This window comes from Diabrotica virgifera, chromosome 5, assembly GCF_917563875.1.
Source record: "Diabrotica virgifera virgifera chromosome 5, PGI_DIABVI_V3a".
NCBI classification, from domain to species: Eukaryota; Metazoa; Arthropoda; class Insecta; order Coleoptera; family Chrysomelidae; genus Diabrotica; species Diabrotica virgifera.
The window spans coordinates 228,438,262-228,457,668 of record NC_065447.1 but is presented as its reverse complement, the minus strand read 5'-3'; the positions used below and the strand labels follow the sequence as shown (position 1 = coordinate 228,457,668).

Below are 19,407 nucleotides of genomic sequence, written 5' to 3'. Positions count from 1 at the left end.
AATTATTTGCATATTTGAAACAACGGTGTGAACCATTTTATTTCACTTTAAAGTTCGTGTAGTCCAAATAGTATGATAAAAATTAAATACCTGTTTACCCTTTTTAAATAATAATTGTTTAATTGCGGCTCGCGAAAAATTTCAAATTTCGCCACCACTGGTATATGATATAACCGATATGAAATCCAAACAGAAGCTGAATTACAGGAACGCATTTTTGATGCTGCAGTAACTACACGACATAATTTAGTTAACTATGGCATTACGAACAACTGGATTACTAGTCGTATCGATGCATGTGTTCGCGCAGGTGGAGCTAACTTTGAACATTTATTATAAAAATTATTGTCAATTAGTACCTACAAACATCTAATTTAATTTTTAGATCACATGTAAACAAATTACTGATGGTTCTAGCATAATGTAAAAAAACTAAATTGGAATTATTAAACGTTGTCTACGTGTAATTAATTTCCACTGTAAACTTTGTAATTCTGTTAAAACACCTTTGCATGCAACACCTCTAAAGATTATAATAAATACATAGTACTAGTTTAGTTAAAAGATAAAGTGTTTCCTATTGTAAATAATTGACATTTTATCAATCCGTTTAAAATTATTCCATATTTCAATAGATTTCAGAAAAACATTCTTCTTTTTGATGTGCCTATCCGTGACCAATGTTGGCGATCATGTTGTGTTGAACCAGGTTCTGAGGTTCTTTAACCAGGATGTTCTTCTTCTTCCTGGACCTCGCTTTCCAAATATTTTTCCTTGCAGGATGGCTTGTAGAAGGGCACATCTGGATTTATTTCGCATAATGTGTCCAAAGTATTCCAACTTTCCAGATTTGATGGTGGTCAGTACCTCTCGGCTCTTCCCCATTCTTCTAAGGACCTCCTCATTAGTGACCCGATCAGTCCATGGGATTTTAAGAATTCTCCGATATAGCCACATCTCAAATGCTTCCAACTTTCGGCACATATCCTCGTTCAAAGTCCATAATTCAACACCATAAAAAGGACAGAGAAGACGTAACATCTCAACATTCTTACTTTTATACAAAGAGATAGGTTGTGGCTCTTGAAAAACGCGCCCATACGGTTGAAGATTGATCTAGCTTTTCCGATGCGCGCTCTTTTCTCTTGGTTGTTGGTCCATTCTTCATTTATTATAGTGCCAAGGTAGTTGTAGTGCCTCACTCTTTCTACAGGGGTTTGGTTGATATAGAGTTGACCTTCTGTTATCTTTTTCTTGCTGACGATCATAAGCTCTGGTTTCTTTACGTTTATATTTAGTCCATATATTATTGTTGACTATAATACGTGATTTTGTTCATGAGGACATGTAGGTCTTCTAGGTTGTCCGCAAGTACTATGGTGTCATCTGCATACCTGATGTTATTTAGCCGGTACCCGTTTAGTAGAATAGCTTTTTCAGTTTAGTGCAAAGCTTCGATAAATATTCTTTCAGAGTAAATATTGAAAATTAGGGGGGGACAAAATGCAGCCCTGCCTCACTCCACGCATGATTTTAACATATTCGGAGTGTTCAGCGTCAACTCTGAGATTTGCAGTCTGATTCCAGTAAAGGTTTCTAGTAATTATTTTCAGATCTTGGTTGTTAATTCATGCTTCTTTTAGGCTACGGCTCCACGGGCGAGAAATTGACGCTAGCAGTAGCCGTAAAACGAAGTTAAGGTTCCGCGGAACGGAATAGGAATAGCCGAACTGAACCGACTACGCACAAGTCCTGTAGTCGGTACAGTTCGGCTATTCCTATTCCGTTCCGCGGAACCTTAAGTTCGTTTTACGGCTACTGCTAGCGTCAATTTCTCGCCCGTGGAGCCGTAGCCTTAGTATTTGCATCATCTTGACGTGTTGTACTCGGCTTTAGTTTCGTGTTGCAACGAAATTGAAAATGGTTATTCATTTTTGATTTTTATAATTATTAATGATCTATTATTGTTAAATTATGTGACATAGTTAGTTTAAAATATTTAGCTCGTTTACACTGGCCAATGCTCTTTGTTGATGATATTGTGATAGTAGAAGAGAGCAAAGTTGTAGGGTTAAAGACGGGCTATTGAAGACGGTGGACTTAACGTTAGCAGGTAGAAAACGGAGTGTATGTGCTTGGTAAGAAAAGGAATAGTTGGGACGTAGAATTGCTTGGAGAAAACTAGGACCAATAGGAGAATTTAAATACCTTAGCTCCTACCTACATACTGGAAAATGCACACTAGATCGAGACATTTCCACAGCATACATGCTGGTTGATTTAACTAGAAGCGAATGAGAGGGATATACTATAATCGAAAAAACAGAGAAGGGCTGAAAGGAAAGATATACAAGAGTGTGGTGAGACCTACGTTGGTGTACGGTGATGAAGAGCTTTCGAGGTGGTAATTGGTACAACGAGTTCTGAGTCTTCTGCGAATTTTTCTAGGAGATTCATTTGAAAGATAATTTTTTTCTCTACACGACACTCTATTTTATTTTAATTTACGTAATAAGTTTAAAGATAATTTTGGACCTAACAAATGTATTATAAATTATATTTTATATATAAATTCATATTTTTTAAACTATGGTATACAGCCAACTATTGGGATTTTCCCATTGATTTTATTATAAATTAGTTAAATCCAAAATTGTCTTTAAAGTTATTCCGAAAATTAAAAAAAAATAGAGAGTCCTGTACAGAACCAAAATACCTTTCAAATGAAATGCAACTCGACTACACTTACTATTTAAAAAAACTGGGGGGAGGGGTTAAATGGGCAGTAGGGGGTTAAATTTGATGGCATGAATTTTGCATGAAAATTCGTCCCTCTTTCAATACAAATTGACGTGTTTTTTTTTAAATTGTGAAGAAACTCTAGGTTTCTGAGTTTCTGGGGAGGGGGTCAAATTTTGGTTGGAACACGCTGTATATTAATCTTGTGGTATAGCCGCACTAAAAGTACCTGATATAAAAATGTGTGCTTTAATCCAAATAAAAGAACTGTATATTTTTAATTTCATTTTTTTTAATAAATGAATAATGATTAACATTTCAATGGAGTAAATCTGAAATCATTTATAACGCACAAAGGACCAAAATAATTATCACTTCGTCTTCAAATCGGTTGTTCTGAAAAAAACATAAAATTAATTATATTTTGATTACACATAGAACTATTTGTAGTAGAAGAAAAGGTAGAAGGCATAAAAACCAAGAGGAAGATATCCAACACGGTGAGCAGACCAAATGAAGACTCTGGTAGGAAAATTCCTACATGAAGTTGTCCATCTGGTACAGGATAAAAGCCAATGGAGACAGTAGAACACCACGCCATGACAAGGGCTCAAAGAATGAGGAGGAGGAATGACTACATACTTGGTCGAACCAAATTGGTCGTTAATGGTCGATTTGAAGCAAATATAAAAATAGAAAGTAGCCCAAAATGAGACATAGACAAAGTTCATAACAAATAAAATAGGTACATAAACTGAAAATAAGAAAAATATACCTACCACAAGCGACTAAAAAACTAAACACTTCAATGAAATAGAAACATTACTAACTGACACTCTAGCACAGGTAGGAAAAGAAGTAGCAGAAAGAAGAAAAAAAGGAAAAAATATGTACCCCTGAAAAAAATTAAATGAATAGAAAGATCACTATTAAAACAAAGGAAAAGGAAAACCCAGAAGTCAGTTTTCGGAGTCTTGGAGATTCATACGAAAGTTAAAGAGAGGACATAAATTAATATAAACCTATAAACCATAAACTTGAATGTATTTAAAAGTCTCCACTACAAGTGAACTACAATAATAGAACTACAAGCTGAATATATTCAACTAACACCTAGAAGATACCAAATCCGTGGACCAGAAATTACCACCGGAGACGACCTAAAAGTGAAACTTATAAAAACCTTGAAAAATTAAAGAGCCTATAACGCTGTTAGTATGCTGATAAAACTTTTTAAATAGATATTTAAACGGAGATAGAAATAATATACATGGAAACCCATAATGACTGCAAGAATTACCGCTGCATCTTAGTTACCAGCACTTAAACATGAACTGAGCTAAAACATAAATCAGGATGTCAATATAGATGATCTTGCATCGACCACATCTGCACTTTAATTCAACAAGTGAAAACAATTTATCTCCAACAATATGCAGTATATCTCCAACACTCTTCAAAATCTATCTGAAGCTTCTTCTTCAAGTGCCGTCTCCTAATCGGAGGTTGGATATCATCATCACTATCTTTACTCTATCCACCGCTGCTCTAAAGAGCTCTATAGAACTCCATCTAAACCAGTCCCTTAAATTCTTTAACCATGACACTCTCCTCCTTCCGCCTCTTATCTTTCCCTGTATTATCAGTCTTAGCATTTCATATCGCGGTCCCCTCATTACATGTCCCAGATATTGAAACTTTCTTATTTTTACTGTGTTCATTATTTCGCATTTTTTACCCATTTCTCGCAATACTTCCGTGTTCGTTTTCTTCTGTGTACATGCTATTCTAAGCATCCTTCTGTAACATCACATTTTAAATGACTGTAGCTTATTTATGTGTTCTTGCTTTAATGTCCAGCTTTCAATCCATATTGTAGTATCGAGAACAGGTAGCATCTCAAAGCTCTTACTCTCAGTTCTATCTGAAGCAGACACACGAAATGGAGGAGATCGTGATCTGGAATGGATATACCATTAAACGACGAAACAATCGTATATATGCTTCATTTTGCAAACAATCAAGTAGTCATCGCACAAGACAAGGATAATCTGCTGTTCACAACAAAGCGATGGTGTCTAAATGTTAATGAATACACCAAAAACGAAGTACATAGGTACATGTGCATGAGAGAAATTGAAAAGGATAAACTAACTTAGATGGAACTCTCTATTTGAGAGAACAGTCTCAGATAAAAAGAACAGAGAACTCTGTTCTCAGAGAACAGATGGAAAGAAATGAACCAACTGAACTAACTAAACTAACCAACAGCACTAAACAGAAATAAACAAAATTATAAAAATAGCGCAAGAATATTATAGAATCCTCTATAGCACAAAAGTATCCAATAAGAATAAAAATAGTATACATACATTTGTCCATTAATTTTAATGCAAAGCTATTGCTCCATAACGTGTACTGGAATATAAGGACCTTGATCTGATGATATGTTATGCATGGAAGTATTTGTCTTTACTGAAGGAAACACGGTGGTATGATTCATCTTCCTTGGCAAATTTTTTACACCAATAGGGGCAGTAGAATCACCTAAATCCCCAGAAGAAACTGTTGCATTGCCAACGACAATTGAAACAAGGTTTGATGTTAGTCCTAAAGTGTTGTCAATTTGTTCATTGATCTTACTAGTTTGGCCGTTTAGTAATGTATCATTGCTTTCTAATGTTGCTTCACCTGTTTGCTTTGATGTAAGAATGCTTGACGTTTTCAGTGCAATCTTACTTGGCTTTTCCTGAGATTCTGATTTCGTGTTAGCTGTTGGTTTTAGTATTGCAACATTTTTTAGTACCAGCCCTACCATTTCGCTAGGTTTCTCTTTGGTTGTACTATTTAACACTGTTTCCTTACCTTTTGGTTTTGATTCATCAGTCTCTTTTAATACGGTATCATTTCTTACTTCTTGAACTACAGTATCTTTAGGTTTGTCATCAATTTCTTCATTACATTTCGATTTGGTTTCATCATTTTCTATTGATGATATAAGATTTCTTAAGAAGTTCACTACCATCTCTCGAGGTTTTTCTTCAGTATCGGTTTCTTTACGCTTTAATAATGTATCGTTAGCTTCCGACTTAGTTTCTAAACTTTCTGTTGGTCTCTTCACTTCACTTGTGATGTTTATTTTTACTGTGGATGTACTGTGTTCTGCTTGAGTTCCAGCTTTTTGTCCTTTTGGTGATTCATTCACTGCATTTGGCTTTCCAATTATGGCGGTATATGCCTTTGTATAATTGCAGCAATTGAATTCAATTTTAGTTTTGCTGTTTCCGTTTTCATCGATGGTTTTAGCGGCGACTAAAATGTTATTTTTGGCGTTAACAAGAAATGTCGAAAATGTCAGTAAGCTAATTAACACCAATATTTGATACGATATATACATTTTCGAAAGGACTAATTGACAATTATTTGATTTTCTGACATAAATAACTTCAAACAAAATTTGTTTTGTACATATTTATATAGATACAATATCTAGCTATTTAGGGCAGTCAATGAGGGTATTTGGCTCCGAATTCCATCCTACTACATCGATTTACTTGATATTTTCACAGTAAGTAGAGGTAGAGAATAGCTCAAGAAACAAAGTTTACCCTATGCCGATGTGCGCTTGTATCTTGGGGGTGGTTCCCACCCCATCTCGGGGGTGAAAAATGTTTTGGTTAAAATAGCTACGGAAGAGGCTAGAGAACCTAATTTTAACCGCTTAACGTGCTTACCCGAGTTAACTCGGTTTTAAACTACGTTTCTATTTTCGCTTAACCGATTTAACTCGTGTATAAAATATTTGAACGATATATAAGGCGCCTACGCGTTTTAACTCCTCTAGCGTTAAATAACGGTATTCCCACTTGCATGGGCGCCCATACTTATGGGCAGGGGGGGCCGTGGCCCCCCTAGCTCTTCGGGTGCTGTAAACTATATATCAAAATTATACGAAATGTAATCTGCAACATCTTCACGTCTGCCCCCCCTAAAAAATTTTTAGCCCGTGCCCACTCGTTTCTAATTTTAAACTTTCTACAATCGACTGCCGACTGGGGTGGGATCACGATGACTAGAATTCTATTTTGCTGACGTCACGTTCTGCCCTGACTGTGACGTACCTCTATGTGTAACCCCTTGTATTAGAGTGTATCACACTGTTAGCAATATTTAACATTATTATAGTTGAATAATTGCGATTTTCTTCTCTTACTTGTAGTATTTTGTATGCAAAAAGTTACGACCGAGTTAACTCGGGTGAGCGCATGAGGGTATTTGTTATTTTATATTTTTCTAATAAAATATGCGTTTTTTTACTTTAGATTATATCTAGTGACAATGGTCTTGTTCGTAGTTTATTTTACTGTAATAAAATAAATAGGTAATTTTTTGACGTATTTTTGCAAATAAATGTGTGCGTTAAGCGGTTAAGCACAAACTGTTCTATAATTATTTTTTGAAAACTCAATACTTTTTGAGTTATTCGTGGTTAAAATTGGCCATTTTCTTGAAAAATTACACCTTTTAGGTTATAAAAAAAACAAAGAGATTTGTTCCTTCATAAATCTTCTAGTTAAAATACAAAGGGGTATGGTAGGTAAGAAGAGTTTGTTTTTTGGCTGCATGCTCAAATCGGTTTATTCAACTTGAAATAACAGAGAAACTGTCGATTTTAAGTGTATAATGATACTAATAACTTTTGTAGAGCTTGGAAAGACCTTTAAAATGAGCAATACTAAATGTCCATCACATTCAAACTAAGCGAGACATTCTGCAAAAAAGTTGATGACTAATGTATTTTAAGAAGAAATGAGAAGTATATTTAACCACTCATCCATCAGAACTTAAATACATCGTTTTGCTTCTACAATACTTTTTACTATAGTGTTACATATCTCTATGTTCAAAAAGTTGGACAAATGAACGGTTAAAATGAACGGTTTTTGAAAAAAGTAAGATTAAATTATAGAGCGCATTTTTAAATTTTCTTAAAAATATTCCTTTTCCTCCATGTAACTCGAAAAAGATAAGAAATACGAAAAAAAATATTACACAAAAATGTAGGGCTTTTTCAGATATAAATGTCCTCTTCATTTTTCATTACTTTATCTCTTATCATTTTCAAGTTACATGGAAAAAAAGTAAGATTTTTAAGAGAATTTAAAAATGCGCTCTATAATTTGATCTTTTTTTTTTTCTTCAAAAACCATTCATTTTAAACCCCTCCAATTTGTGAACATAGAAATAACACTATAATAAAAGGTATTGTAGAAGGAGAACGATGCATTTACATTTTGGTGGATGGGGGTTAAAATTACTTCTCATTTTTCTTAAAATACATTAGTTATCAATTTTGTTTGCAGCATATCTCCCTCAGTTTTAATGTATTGTAAAGGCCTTTTCAAGTACTATAAAAGATATAAGTAGCATTATACACAAGAAGTTGACCGTTTCTCTGTTATTTCAAGTTGAATACACCAATTTGAGAATGTACCAAAAAACAAACTATTTTCACCTACCATATCTCTTTTTGTATTATAACTAGAAAATTTTTGAATTCAATTGTCTCTTTGCTTTTTTATAACCTACAAAAATGTTTAATATAGTTTTTTTCGTTAGATGCATAGTTTTTAAGGTATTCGCAAAAAACCGTACGAAAAGGTAATGTTTCAATGAAAATGGCCAATTTTCAACCACGAATATCTCAAAAAGTATTGAGTTTTCAAAAAAAATATGAACAGTTTTTGCTTAGAATTAGGTTCTCTAGCGAATTCCGTGGTAATTTTAACCAAAAATTTTTCCACCACTAAGAAGGGGTGGGAACCACCCCCAAGATAAAAGCACACATAGGCATAGGGTAGACTTTGAATTAGGAGATAAGTAGAGACTAGGCCCAAAATTTCATTAAAATCTATGCAGTAGGATAGAATTCGGAGGTAATTTGCCCTGTGATGGATGACCGAAGTTATCGTTAACGTAAAGTTATCCTGTAGTTATGTTATAACCATCGAATTGGTGTGATGTATCATACTTAACTTAACTATTTGCGTTATTTCTTGACAGTTCTTGAGTTATCTGGTCACTTTATAACGCGACGTTAAACCTCAAGTTATGAGATAACTCTGTAGTTATGCAAGGTTAGGTTCATCTTTTGACTTGTTTTTAGACAGAAATCAAGTGAATTTAGAAGCTAGTAATTTAATAATTAAGAATAGAAGGGTAATACAATTTTAAAAATTATACAAAATCAAATCGAGCGATATAAGTTGAAATTTTATTTTAAGTACCTACTGAGCTTTCTATCCAGAGTTGCCAGATGATATTTTATAAATCCCCCACTTAGAAACTGAAATTCCCTGAAATTGAAGCTCAAATACCCCAAAGTCCCCAAATTTAAATTGTTGCCGCATTTTAATAAATTATTAGTCAAATGAAGAGAACAGTAAAGCAAAATTCATACTACAATATCAACGAGGGCCATGGAAATAATTCATAGTTCCTATCGTCTTTGATTATATGGGAGTATAATATACAGTTCTATGTACATTCGCAAATTTAATTTACCATGACCCCTTAAAATCATCCATAATTTTCCGCCCCCAAAAAATCCCACTACAATTTCTGCTTAGAAAAATTTCAATAGACGCTTTCAAATTAACCCAAAATTTTGGGAAAATACACCAATCTGGCAACCCTGTTTCTATCTACCGTTTGAAAGCAACTTAGAAACACCAAGGAACCCAAACAGCTGATTGCTGTTCGGTCATCGGCAGTAGCCGACGACGGGTATGTTCGGAACAATCTCTCGCGCTCACTCCAACTTGTACTATTTGTACATAAGGTTCTCTTTGTTACTTCAAAATTTGTTCCTCAAAACTTCTTTCTAATATAACGTTGATGATATAACTATTTCATAACTGGGAGCGATACATCACACCAAATTTTACCTATACAGTTATGAGCACGTTATTCCTGAGAGTTATCTTAACTTTAACTCAAACGTTAAACTTAACTTCGGTCATCCATCACACGACTGAATATCCTATTCTTGCTCCCATTGACTGGCGTAATTTTCTAGTTTACTTTTATTTTAGTATTTTTACGACCGCGATGTGTATCCTAAATTTTACCTATAACGTCTTATCCGAGATCCAGTATTGTCTTTGTACTAAAAATGCCTTGATTGGCCTTGATGATACTTTTTTTTCTATTATTTATCTGTTTATTTTTGTATTATGGATAGGATTGTGTATTTGTCTGACTGGAGAAATTATTGCAACTGGCTGAATGACTAATGGTAGGGGAGCAAAGTATGCTAAATGTGCAGTCACTCGAGCGTTATGGGGACCTATTGGGTTGTGAAGAGTAGGTCCTAAAACCAAATAAAAGAAATTAGTAAAGTTTTCCATTTTAGTGGGCGCTTGCCATTTTTTAATTTAATTTTCCATTTCCAACAAACTTTTTTTTTTTTCGATTATAACGCCATCTATCCATAATTCGAAAAAATGTTTCGAATAAAAGTTACTTATTTTTACGTAAGGCATCCAAATCTGCAATAAAAAATGGGGGCTCCTCTTTAAGATTTTAAAGTAACCCCCCACCCCACCTCCGTGGGGGTCGTGTTTGGTGCCATTCGATAGATTTTTCAAAAGTATTGAATTAGTGTATTTTACAGTATTTTGATCTGTAAATCGTGTAAGTCGTAATTGGTATCATTCGATAGATTTTAAAAAAATATTGAGCATATATTTATTAGTTTTTCGCGATCTAAACTATCCCTGCCTATACTCTTACTAACTGAGCTATCTACCATATCCCACGGGAGTCAGTCTGTTTCTTTAAACATTTGCATTTAATAACCTTATATTACATATGTGCTAAAACATGCTTAGTTAAAACACAAAAAAAAAACAAATAAATGACATTGACTCTATTAAAGAACATTCTCTGTCTAATCGAAAGGAATTTTGTTTGACCCATTGATATAAAATTGCACACTCTGCAGAAAGTTTACAAGTACGATGTTTAATCTTTATACAAATGTGGTATTTAGAATCCTACTAACTGATAAGGAAAAACAATTGCGTGTGTGTCATTTTTTATCAACTTAGGCGACATAATTATCTTTAAAAAGTTTCAATAGGATATTAGTGTCGGCGTCACAACACAGATTATTTTATGAAAGGACAGCTATTCTCAAAATCTAGACAATTAACATACAATTAATTTCAGAGCGAAGGCGTCCGTCGCCGTCGTCTGCTAAGAAAGGATGTATTACAAAATATTTTATTTTTACATTGTAATAATTTATTATGACCTCTGAGTACGTGTCAAATAAATAGGCCAAGTGTTCTTTTAAGCAATATTTTGATCCGCTATGTATGTTTATTGTATTGTTCAGAAGTCACAAGTCCAATTTTCCAAATTTTTGTTACCTACATATCTTTTTGCGTCTCATAGTCTCTAAGCATATACCCGAACTAATATATTCCCTAAAATGACACTCAATCCTAAATTCAAGACGCAAGAGTCTCGCAGGCTTAGTCTTGTTCTTGCTCACGTCTTGCACGGTCAGTTTTGGTCTTGGTCTTGCTAAAATAAAGCGGTCTTGGTCTTGGTCTTGCGAAAACGCAAGAACAAGACCAAGACTGCAACACCAAGACCGATTTTGGCAACACTACTGCAGACGTTCGGATACAATTAGCGTCTCTTTGTAAAGACAATGAAATCGACTTTTTAAAGTAACAAGACATTTACTCAACACACACCCTACACTTGGTATCTGATGGCTAAATCTACTGTAGTACTGGCCATATCAATGGCCATTAGTTGTCGAAGCGTGCTAAATAAAAAAAAATAATTTATTTCTTCCAATACAGTCAAGAGCACAATATACGCATGTATTTGGCTGTTCAATTAATTACCAAGGTTTTGCTGAAACGATATTATTAAATCGTTTTCGTTTATGGCCATCAAAGTAAGGGGTGCCTTTGTACGCTAACCACTTTAAATGGTAAATAAAAAAGAAATATTCGTTGGCCTTTCAGTGTATGAATTTCTATCACATGCATCTAACGAAGCAGGGATACTGAAATAACCTCATAATACTCAATTGACACTGATTCAAATACGGGAGGCTTTAATTTGGTTTTTCAATTCATAAAATATTTCATTTAAAAATATTTGTTGGCCTTTCAGTGTATGAATATGTATCAGCCCGAGTGCCTCATAAAAATGGGAGGCAGAAATGGTCTCATAACACTCAATTTATACCAATTCCAATATGGGAGGCATGACGATGCATGGTGCTTGGCTTCTCATATCATCAAAGCGATAGCAAGCTTTTGCTGAAAGCTGTAACGGAGTAGATAAATAATTATGTAAACAAAACGCTCACGTCAAATCGGTAAGAAAATGAGGACCTGTTCTGCATCTTCGTTTACTTTATCTATTTTTATTAGCTGACATTTTATATCATCATCAACAATCAGCCAATCGCGTCCATTGCTAGACATAGTCCTCCCACAGTTCTTTCCAGTGTTCTCTTCACTGGGCCGATTGTAGTAAGTTTCCTGCTACTCTTCTTTCGTCGTCGGTATAGTGGCGGATCTACGGGTGGAATAGGGGGTGGAATAGGGGAATATAGTCTCTCTCTTCAATCCTGACCCCCCGGAGGGAGTGTAGTAGTCGACGTGATGTCGTGTATTGTCCGTCTCCAAAGATCTCTGTCTCTGGTCATTTCTTTTAACTCATGCATAGGTTTTTTGCATATTTCTGTAATTTGATCGACCCACCTTGTTGGGGATGTTCCTCGTGATCTTCGGCCTTTCACCTTTCCTTATATATTGAGACTTTCCATGTCTTCTGTGTTTGCTCTCATAACATGTCCAGAGTATTTTAATTGTTGGAGATGGACTTTACTGGAGAGTCGTTGGCTAACTTTTAGCACTCTTAAAATTGAATTATTTGTCCTATGGTCGGTCAAAGGAATTCGTAGCATTCGTCTCCAACAGAACATTTCAGTGGCGTCTATCTTTCTTTTTTCCGAATTTCTCAGGGTCCAAGATTCACATCCGTAGGTCAGTATTGGGAATATTAAGCAGTTAATCAAGCTCATCTTTAACGCTCTTGAAATTTGACAGTCCTTTCATATATTGGTCATTTTTGCTGTGGCGACTTTTGCTAGATCTACGTTTTATTTCTTGCTGTAGTGACTCTGTGTTTGTGATTAATGACCCCAGATATAAGTATGAGCTCACAACCTCAAAACAATCAATTGTGGTTATGTGTGGATGATTGTTATGTAGTCTATCCACTATCATGATCTTTGTCTTTGATATGTTTAATTGAAGACCAAATACTTATTTGACTTTCGGTTTCAACCAGTCGTAGGTATAAGATCAGTCAGCTCTGCTTGACTATTTGCAAGAACGGCTGTGTCATCTGCGAAACGTAGGTTGATTATTTTATGACCATTTATTGGGATTAAGATGCCTTTTTTCCATCCTTCAAGTGCTCTTCTCATAATATGCTCCCCATATATATTGAATAATTGTGGCGGTAGTATACATCCCTGCCTGACACCTCCAAATATCTGACATAAAACTTAAACCATAGACAGACAAATTCAACCCAATAAAACCGCTAGTTAGGAAAATCTGAGGAAACTTATTGCATCTAGGTACTTAAGTTATTATTTATATCTTCATGTAGTTTGGGTTCATCTTTTTTATATCTAGGTATTTAAAAATTTTCATTACTTTTCATATTTTCATTACTTTTCATTTTCAACTTTAATAATTGTCCCTAGAAAACATGCCTGCCGTGCGCCCCTGAAGATATATCCTACCTAATGAAAAACTACAATTTAACACAGGATTGATAAAACTAATTTAGGTATTATATTTTCCTGTACCTATTTGTTTAGAAACGGCTATTCTGAACTTAGCAGTTAAATGTTTTTCATTATTATTCTCCCAAATATGACGTAAATAGTAGAGTGCATTTTTTGTTTGGGTATATTTAAAACTAAAACAAAATCAAATCCATTCCCATACACCACCTACTGTTACAACTTTTAATTTCTCCACGCACTCTTCATCGACAATAATGGTCCTGAGCGCCGAAAAAGGCGGGGCATTCCTGCGAAGGCGGGAACTCGAAGAGTGACGTCTCCACGCAAGATGGCTGCTCAACGCCACTTTCAGCTCCTGCAGTTTCGCGATATTCTTTTGCTCCTATTTAAGGATATTCATGATTATCTTGTCCGCCTTATTATAACTTGTTTTATGGCAGGCACGATCATCGAGAAATACGCGAAGAAAACGTCGATGTCTTTCGCGGGATGGTAAGTTTATAGGCGAAGATCTACACGTGATGTGGACCAATCCTTCTGCTGTTGCAGGAATACGTCGGTCGGCCACCTGTTAAAGTTTCACGTGTTGCGCCGTGCAGTGGGTCTGTTGAAAGTGGAAGTAATGAAGAGGTATGAATGGGTGGAGGATAAATGGCATGCGAGAGTGGGAATATATTAATTAGTGAGTGGAGGTTATTAAGGTGTAGCTAATAGGGATATACGATTACAAATGTTTGCAAGGTTTCTGACAACGATGACGTTTTCATTATTAAGCTATTAGTTATTAGGCGCAGGTTAATTTCAGGATATTCTTCAACGATTTAAAATGTATCACGCATAATTATTGTTTATAACTTACTTATTTATATGTAGATAATCAGTGAATTAATCAGTTCCTGAACTATGGGATTGGTCAGGAGTAAAAACCGTCTTCTTAAAGTGGCCTCTCTCCAATGGAGGTTAGCTACTACCCACAATTACTGCAAATTCTTGTCTGTCTTCAGCTGTTCTTATTAGCTGTTCAAAATTTAGCCCTGTCCATTGTCCTATGTTTCTTAGCCATAATACCTATTAGTATTTTACTTCCTAGTCATCTCTTTCTCTCGATCTTTCATTTCACTATTATTTGAGCATATTGGTACCTACTTACTGTTTCTCAGTATGTGGCCTAGCCGCCTAGGTATGTTTTTCTAACTTTCACTGTGTTGAAAAGTTCTCGTTTTTGCCTATTCTATGCAGCACTTCTTCGTTTGAGGTATACTTACGATGTCCATGAAATTTAGAGGATTCTCCGGTAGATCCAAATTATTTCAAAGGCCTCCTATTTATTTACCCGTGTTGAGCTGCCCCCCCCCCTCCACTTGCAAAAATAAAAAAACAAATAGCCCTGATTTATGAGCTATTTATGAGCTCTCATATTCAGCAAACTAAAAATTTTGAGCTCGTTCCACTGAGCAGGAATTTGATACTTTAGTGGGGGGCTGAGTCAGCCCCCCCCCTACTTAAAAATAGGAATATTGAATCGGTTTTTGCGGCAGAATTACGAGCTATTTATGAGCTCTTGAAATTATATATTTTCGGTTTTTGAGCTCATCCCCTTCACCCCTAAACAACCCTTTAATTGATTTAACTTAAGAGAAAAATGCTGAGAAAACTTAAAATATATCGTATTGCGGATATAATTCCTATAGCTTATATACTCTAAGAATAAACTATTAAATCACGTGCATTTCGATTATTGAGCTACAACCCCTTCGCAAGAAAACACCCTATCTTCCCGGCTTAAGAGAAAGTTGTACTTAAAATGCATTAAACTAATTATTTGGCGACTACATATCATTGAGTAATTTATAAGCTTCCAAATTACGCGCATTTAGATCAGTAAATTGCAATTTATTTTGTATAGTGCAGTCACTGAAGGTAAAAATCAACGATTACCTTCAATTTCGGTAAACCGTAATGGATTTTCACGAAAATTGGTCAGTGGTTAGAGGATGCGTCACGAAACAAAGGTAACATGGTAGCACCGTGCGCCTTTACCCCGAGTGTGGATACCGCGCCTTCACGGGGGTGAAAATTATTTTATTAAAAATAACTGCACAAATCAATAAAAGAACAAATTAAAAGCAAAATTTATTATATAAAGTTAATAAAATAAGTCAATACTTTTTAAGTTATTAAAGATCAAAGATTTTAATTATTCGTGAACAAAATGCATGTTATGAAGCGGTTTTTCATAAATCACTGAAAAACTGTAAGTTTTTACAAAAAAGTTAATAGTAGTTTAATTCGTATAGCTTATTATATTTTAAAAATAAACTCTTAAATCACGCGTCTTTCGATTATAGAGCTACAACCCCTTCGCAAGAAAACCATCCCATATTCCCGGCTTAAGAGAGAGTTGTACTTAAAATAATTTAAATTAATTATTTGGCGACTACATGTCGTTTAATAATTTATGAGCTTGCAAATTATACGCATCTTAATTACTGAATTGTCATTTTCTTTCTATAGTGTAGTCACTGAAGGTAAAAATCAACTATGACCTTCGATTTCGGTAACTTCCATTCATTTTCACGAATTAACAATAACAACTTGGGGTTTTAACCTGGGGTATATGTCACCCCTTCTCGGGCGTGAAAATTACTTTATTAAAAATAACCCCACAAATCGAGAGAGTGACAAATTGTAAGCAAAATTTGTTATATAATGTGATTAAAATAAATCAATAATTTTTGAGTTATTAAAGATCAAATATTTTAATTTTTGTGAAAGAAAATGCGTGCTTTAAAGCGATTTTTCATAAATAACTCAAAAACTGTAAGTTTTTACAAAAAACTGTTTATCACTAAAATTGAAGCTAATAAAAAATATAATAAATTGCTTACATGAAAAACCCTTTAATGTTAATTTAAAGTAAGTTATTGGTAATTAAATGTATATTTTTTTCTGCGACTGTTCAAATCTAAGGATTCAAGCTTAAATAACGGGAAAGAGATGGATTTTATAACACTTAGGTACTAAATACTTGTCAAAGAACTTGAAATACCTATCAAAAATAAGCTCGAGAAAAAGTTGATAGCATCAAAATCCGCTCACCAATTTTCGTGAAAATGAATGGAGATTTACCGAAATCGAAGGTCATATTTGATTTTTACCTTCAGTGACTGCACTATAGAAAGAAAATGGCAATTCAACAATTGAGATGGGTATATTTTGCGAGCTCATAAATTATTAAACGATATCTAGTCGCCAAATAATTAATTTAAATTATTTTAAGTACAACTCTCTCTTCCGGGAATATGGGATGGTTTTCTTGCGAAGGGGTTGTAGCTCAATAATCGAAAGGCGCGTGATTTAAGAGTTTATTCTTAGAATATAAGCTATACGAATTAAACTACTATTAACTTTTTTGTAAAAACTTACAGTTTTTCAGTGATTTACGAAAAACCGCTTCAAAACATGCATTTTTTTCACGAATAATTAGAATTTTTGATCTTTAATAACTTAAAAAGTATTGACTTATTTTAATAACTTTATATAATAAATTTTGCTTATAATTTGTTCTTTTATAGATTTGTGCAGTTATTTTTTATAAAATAATTTTCACCCCCGAGAAGGGGCGGTATCCACCCTCAGGGTAAAGGCGCAAGGTGGTACCATGTCACCTTTGTTTCTTGAGGTATCCTCTAACCACTGACCAATTTTCGTGAAAATCGATGAAGGTTCACCGAAATTGAAGGTAATCGTTGATTTTTACTTTCAGTGACTGCACTATACAAAATAAATTGCAATTTACTGATTTATATGCGCGTAATTTGGAAGCTTATAAATTATTAAATGATATGTAGTCGCCAAATAATTAATTTAATGCATTTTAAGTACAACTTTCTCTTAAGCCGGGAAGATAGGGTGGTTTTCTTGCGAAGGGGTTGTAGCTGAATAATCGAAATGCACGTGATTTAATAGTTTATTCTTAGAGTATATACGCTATAGGAGTTATATCCGCAATACGATATATTTTAAGTGTTCTCGGCATTTTTCTCTTAAATTAAATCAATTAAAGGGTTGTTTGGGGGTGAAGGGGATGAGCTCAAAACTCGAAACTATATAATTTCAAGAGCTTATAAATAGCTCGTAATTCTGCCGCAAAAACCGATTCAATATTCCTATTTTTAAGTGGTGGGGGGGGGGGGGGGGGCTGACTCAGCCCCCCCCACTAAAGTATTAAATTCCTGCTCAGTGGAACGAGCTCAAAATTTTTAGTTTGCGGAATATGAGAGCTCATAAATAGCTCATAAATCAGGGCTATTTGTTTTTTGATTTTTGCAAGTGGGAGGGGGGCAGCTCAACACGGGTTATTTATTTACGGTTGCTGTTTTAAGGATCCACGTTTCAACTGCATAGAGAAGAGTCGACGAGACGTAGCATTTTGATAAACGTAGTTAAATTTCGAGTTTTATTCGAGGATCACATAACATTGTTTTGATTTTTTCGAAAGATTTTCTGGTCTGGTCTATTCTTGATCTTATTTCTAGATCAGTATTTAGGTTGCTATTGACCCAACACCCCATACTTAAATTTATTCACCTGTTCTAAAAGGTGCCCGTTTATTGTGCAAGATTGAGGTACATTCTGGTTTTTTCGGATTGACATCACCTTGGTTTTCTTAATGTTTATTTTCATGTCGCATTGCTCACAGATCGAGTTGCTCCAACTTCTGCTATTGCAGGAATACATCGGTCTGCCACCTGTTAAAGTAGTGGGTCTGTTAAAAGTGGAAGTAATGAAGAGGTATGAATAGGTGGAGGATAAATGGCCTGCTAGAGTAGGAATATATTAATTAGTGAGTAGAGGTTATTAAAGTGTACCTAATAGGGATATACGATTACAAATGTCTGCAAGGTTTCTGACAACGATGACGTTTTCATTATTAAGCTATTAGTTATTAGACAGGTTTATATTTTGACAATTTCAGGATATTTTGTATAAATTTAAAATGTACCATGCATAATTATTTTTTATTATTTATTTATATGTAATCAGTGAGTTAATCAGTTCCCGAACGTTATGAGATTTGATAGGTGTTCAATCTCAAATTAATTCCTAAATTTGTAATCTCACATTTTTTCTTAACTTCCTAAACTTTTATAGTTTCACCGTGTATAATTGAAACATTGGGAAACATCGAGTAATATTTTAATAATTAGAGTCCATTCAACCTGCAAACTTTATAAATTGCCAAATAATATATTTTCCAATTGAACTTTATAAGTTCTGCAATAGCTTCCTTTAAACTGTAGTTGCAATCTTTCAACATGCAAAGTCCGTAGTTCGGTTGTCATTCAACTTATTGATGAATTGTATATTTTGACGAGATTATAAATTAACCAAAGGGACTATTTTGGGTTGCAGTCTAATTTAAATAGTTACCTCGTTAACAAGTGCGTAAGTCGTTGTTAGAAGTTACGCCGAGTGTAATTATTATCAGCAGCTGTCATTAAGAGTAGTCTATCATAGAAAGTTACTTGAACAACATCTATAGTGTAATTATAAGTAGCTGTCAATTAAAACCATATTTTTACTCCACACTCACACATTTATTTACCATCGTCGATCGAGAAGAAGCGGACAAAGGGGCATTACAAAACAATTCGATCCTGAGATTTACGTCGAATTGTCCAATAGGTGCACGTTAAAACCACATCCAGATTAACCATAAAACATTATGCTATTAATTTAATTATTTTGAAGGATTTGTACATATTATATTGACTGAATGTAAAGGGGCTGATAGACAGCATGTGATTTGT

General features: G+C 34.5%; 1 protein-coding gene across 1 annotated transcript; it reads right to left on the bottom strand.

Moving 5' to 3' along the window:
- Positions 1-3,013: 3,013 nt before the first annotated feature.
- LOC126885302 (uncharacterized) lies at positions 3,014-6,186 on the bottom strand. Its single transcript, XM_050651818.1, has 2 exons — positions 5,112-6,186; positions 3,014-3,135 (listed from the first exon to the last, which is right to left on the bottom strand). The coding sequence occupies exon 1, from the start codon at positions 6,134-6,136 to the stop codon at positions 5,138-5,140; it is 999 nt and encodes a 332-aa protein (XP_050507775.1). The 5' UTR covers positions 6,137-6,186; the 3' UTR covers positions 3,014-3,135; positions 5,112-5,137.
- Positions 6,187-19,407: the final 13,221 nt, after the last annotated feature.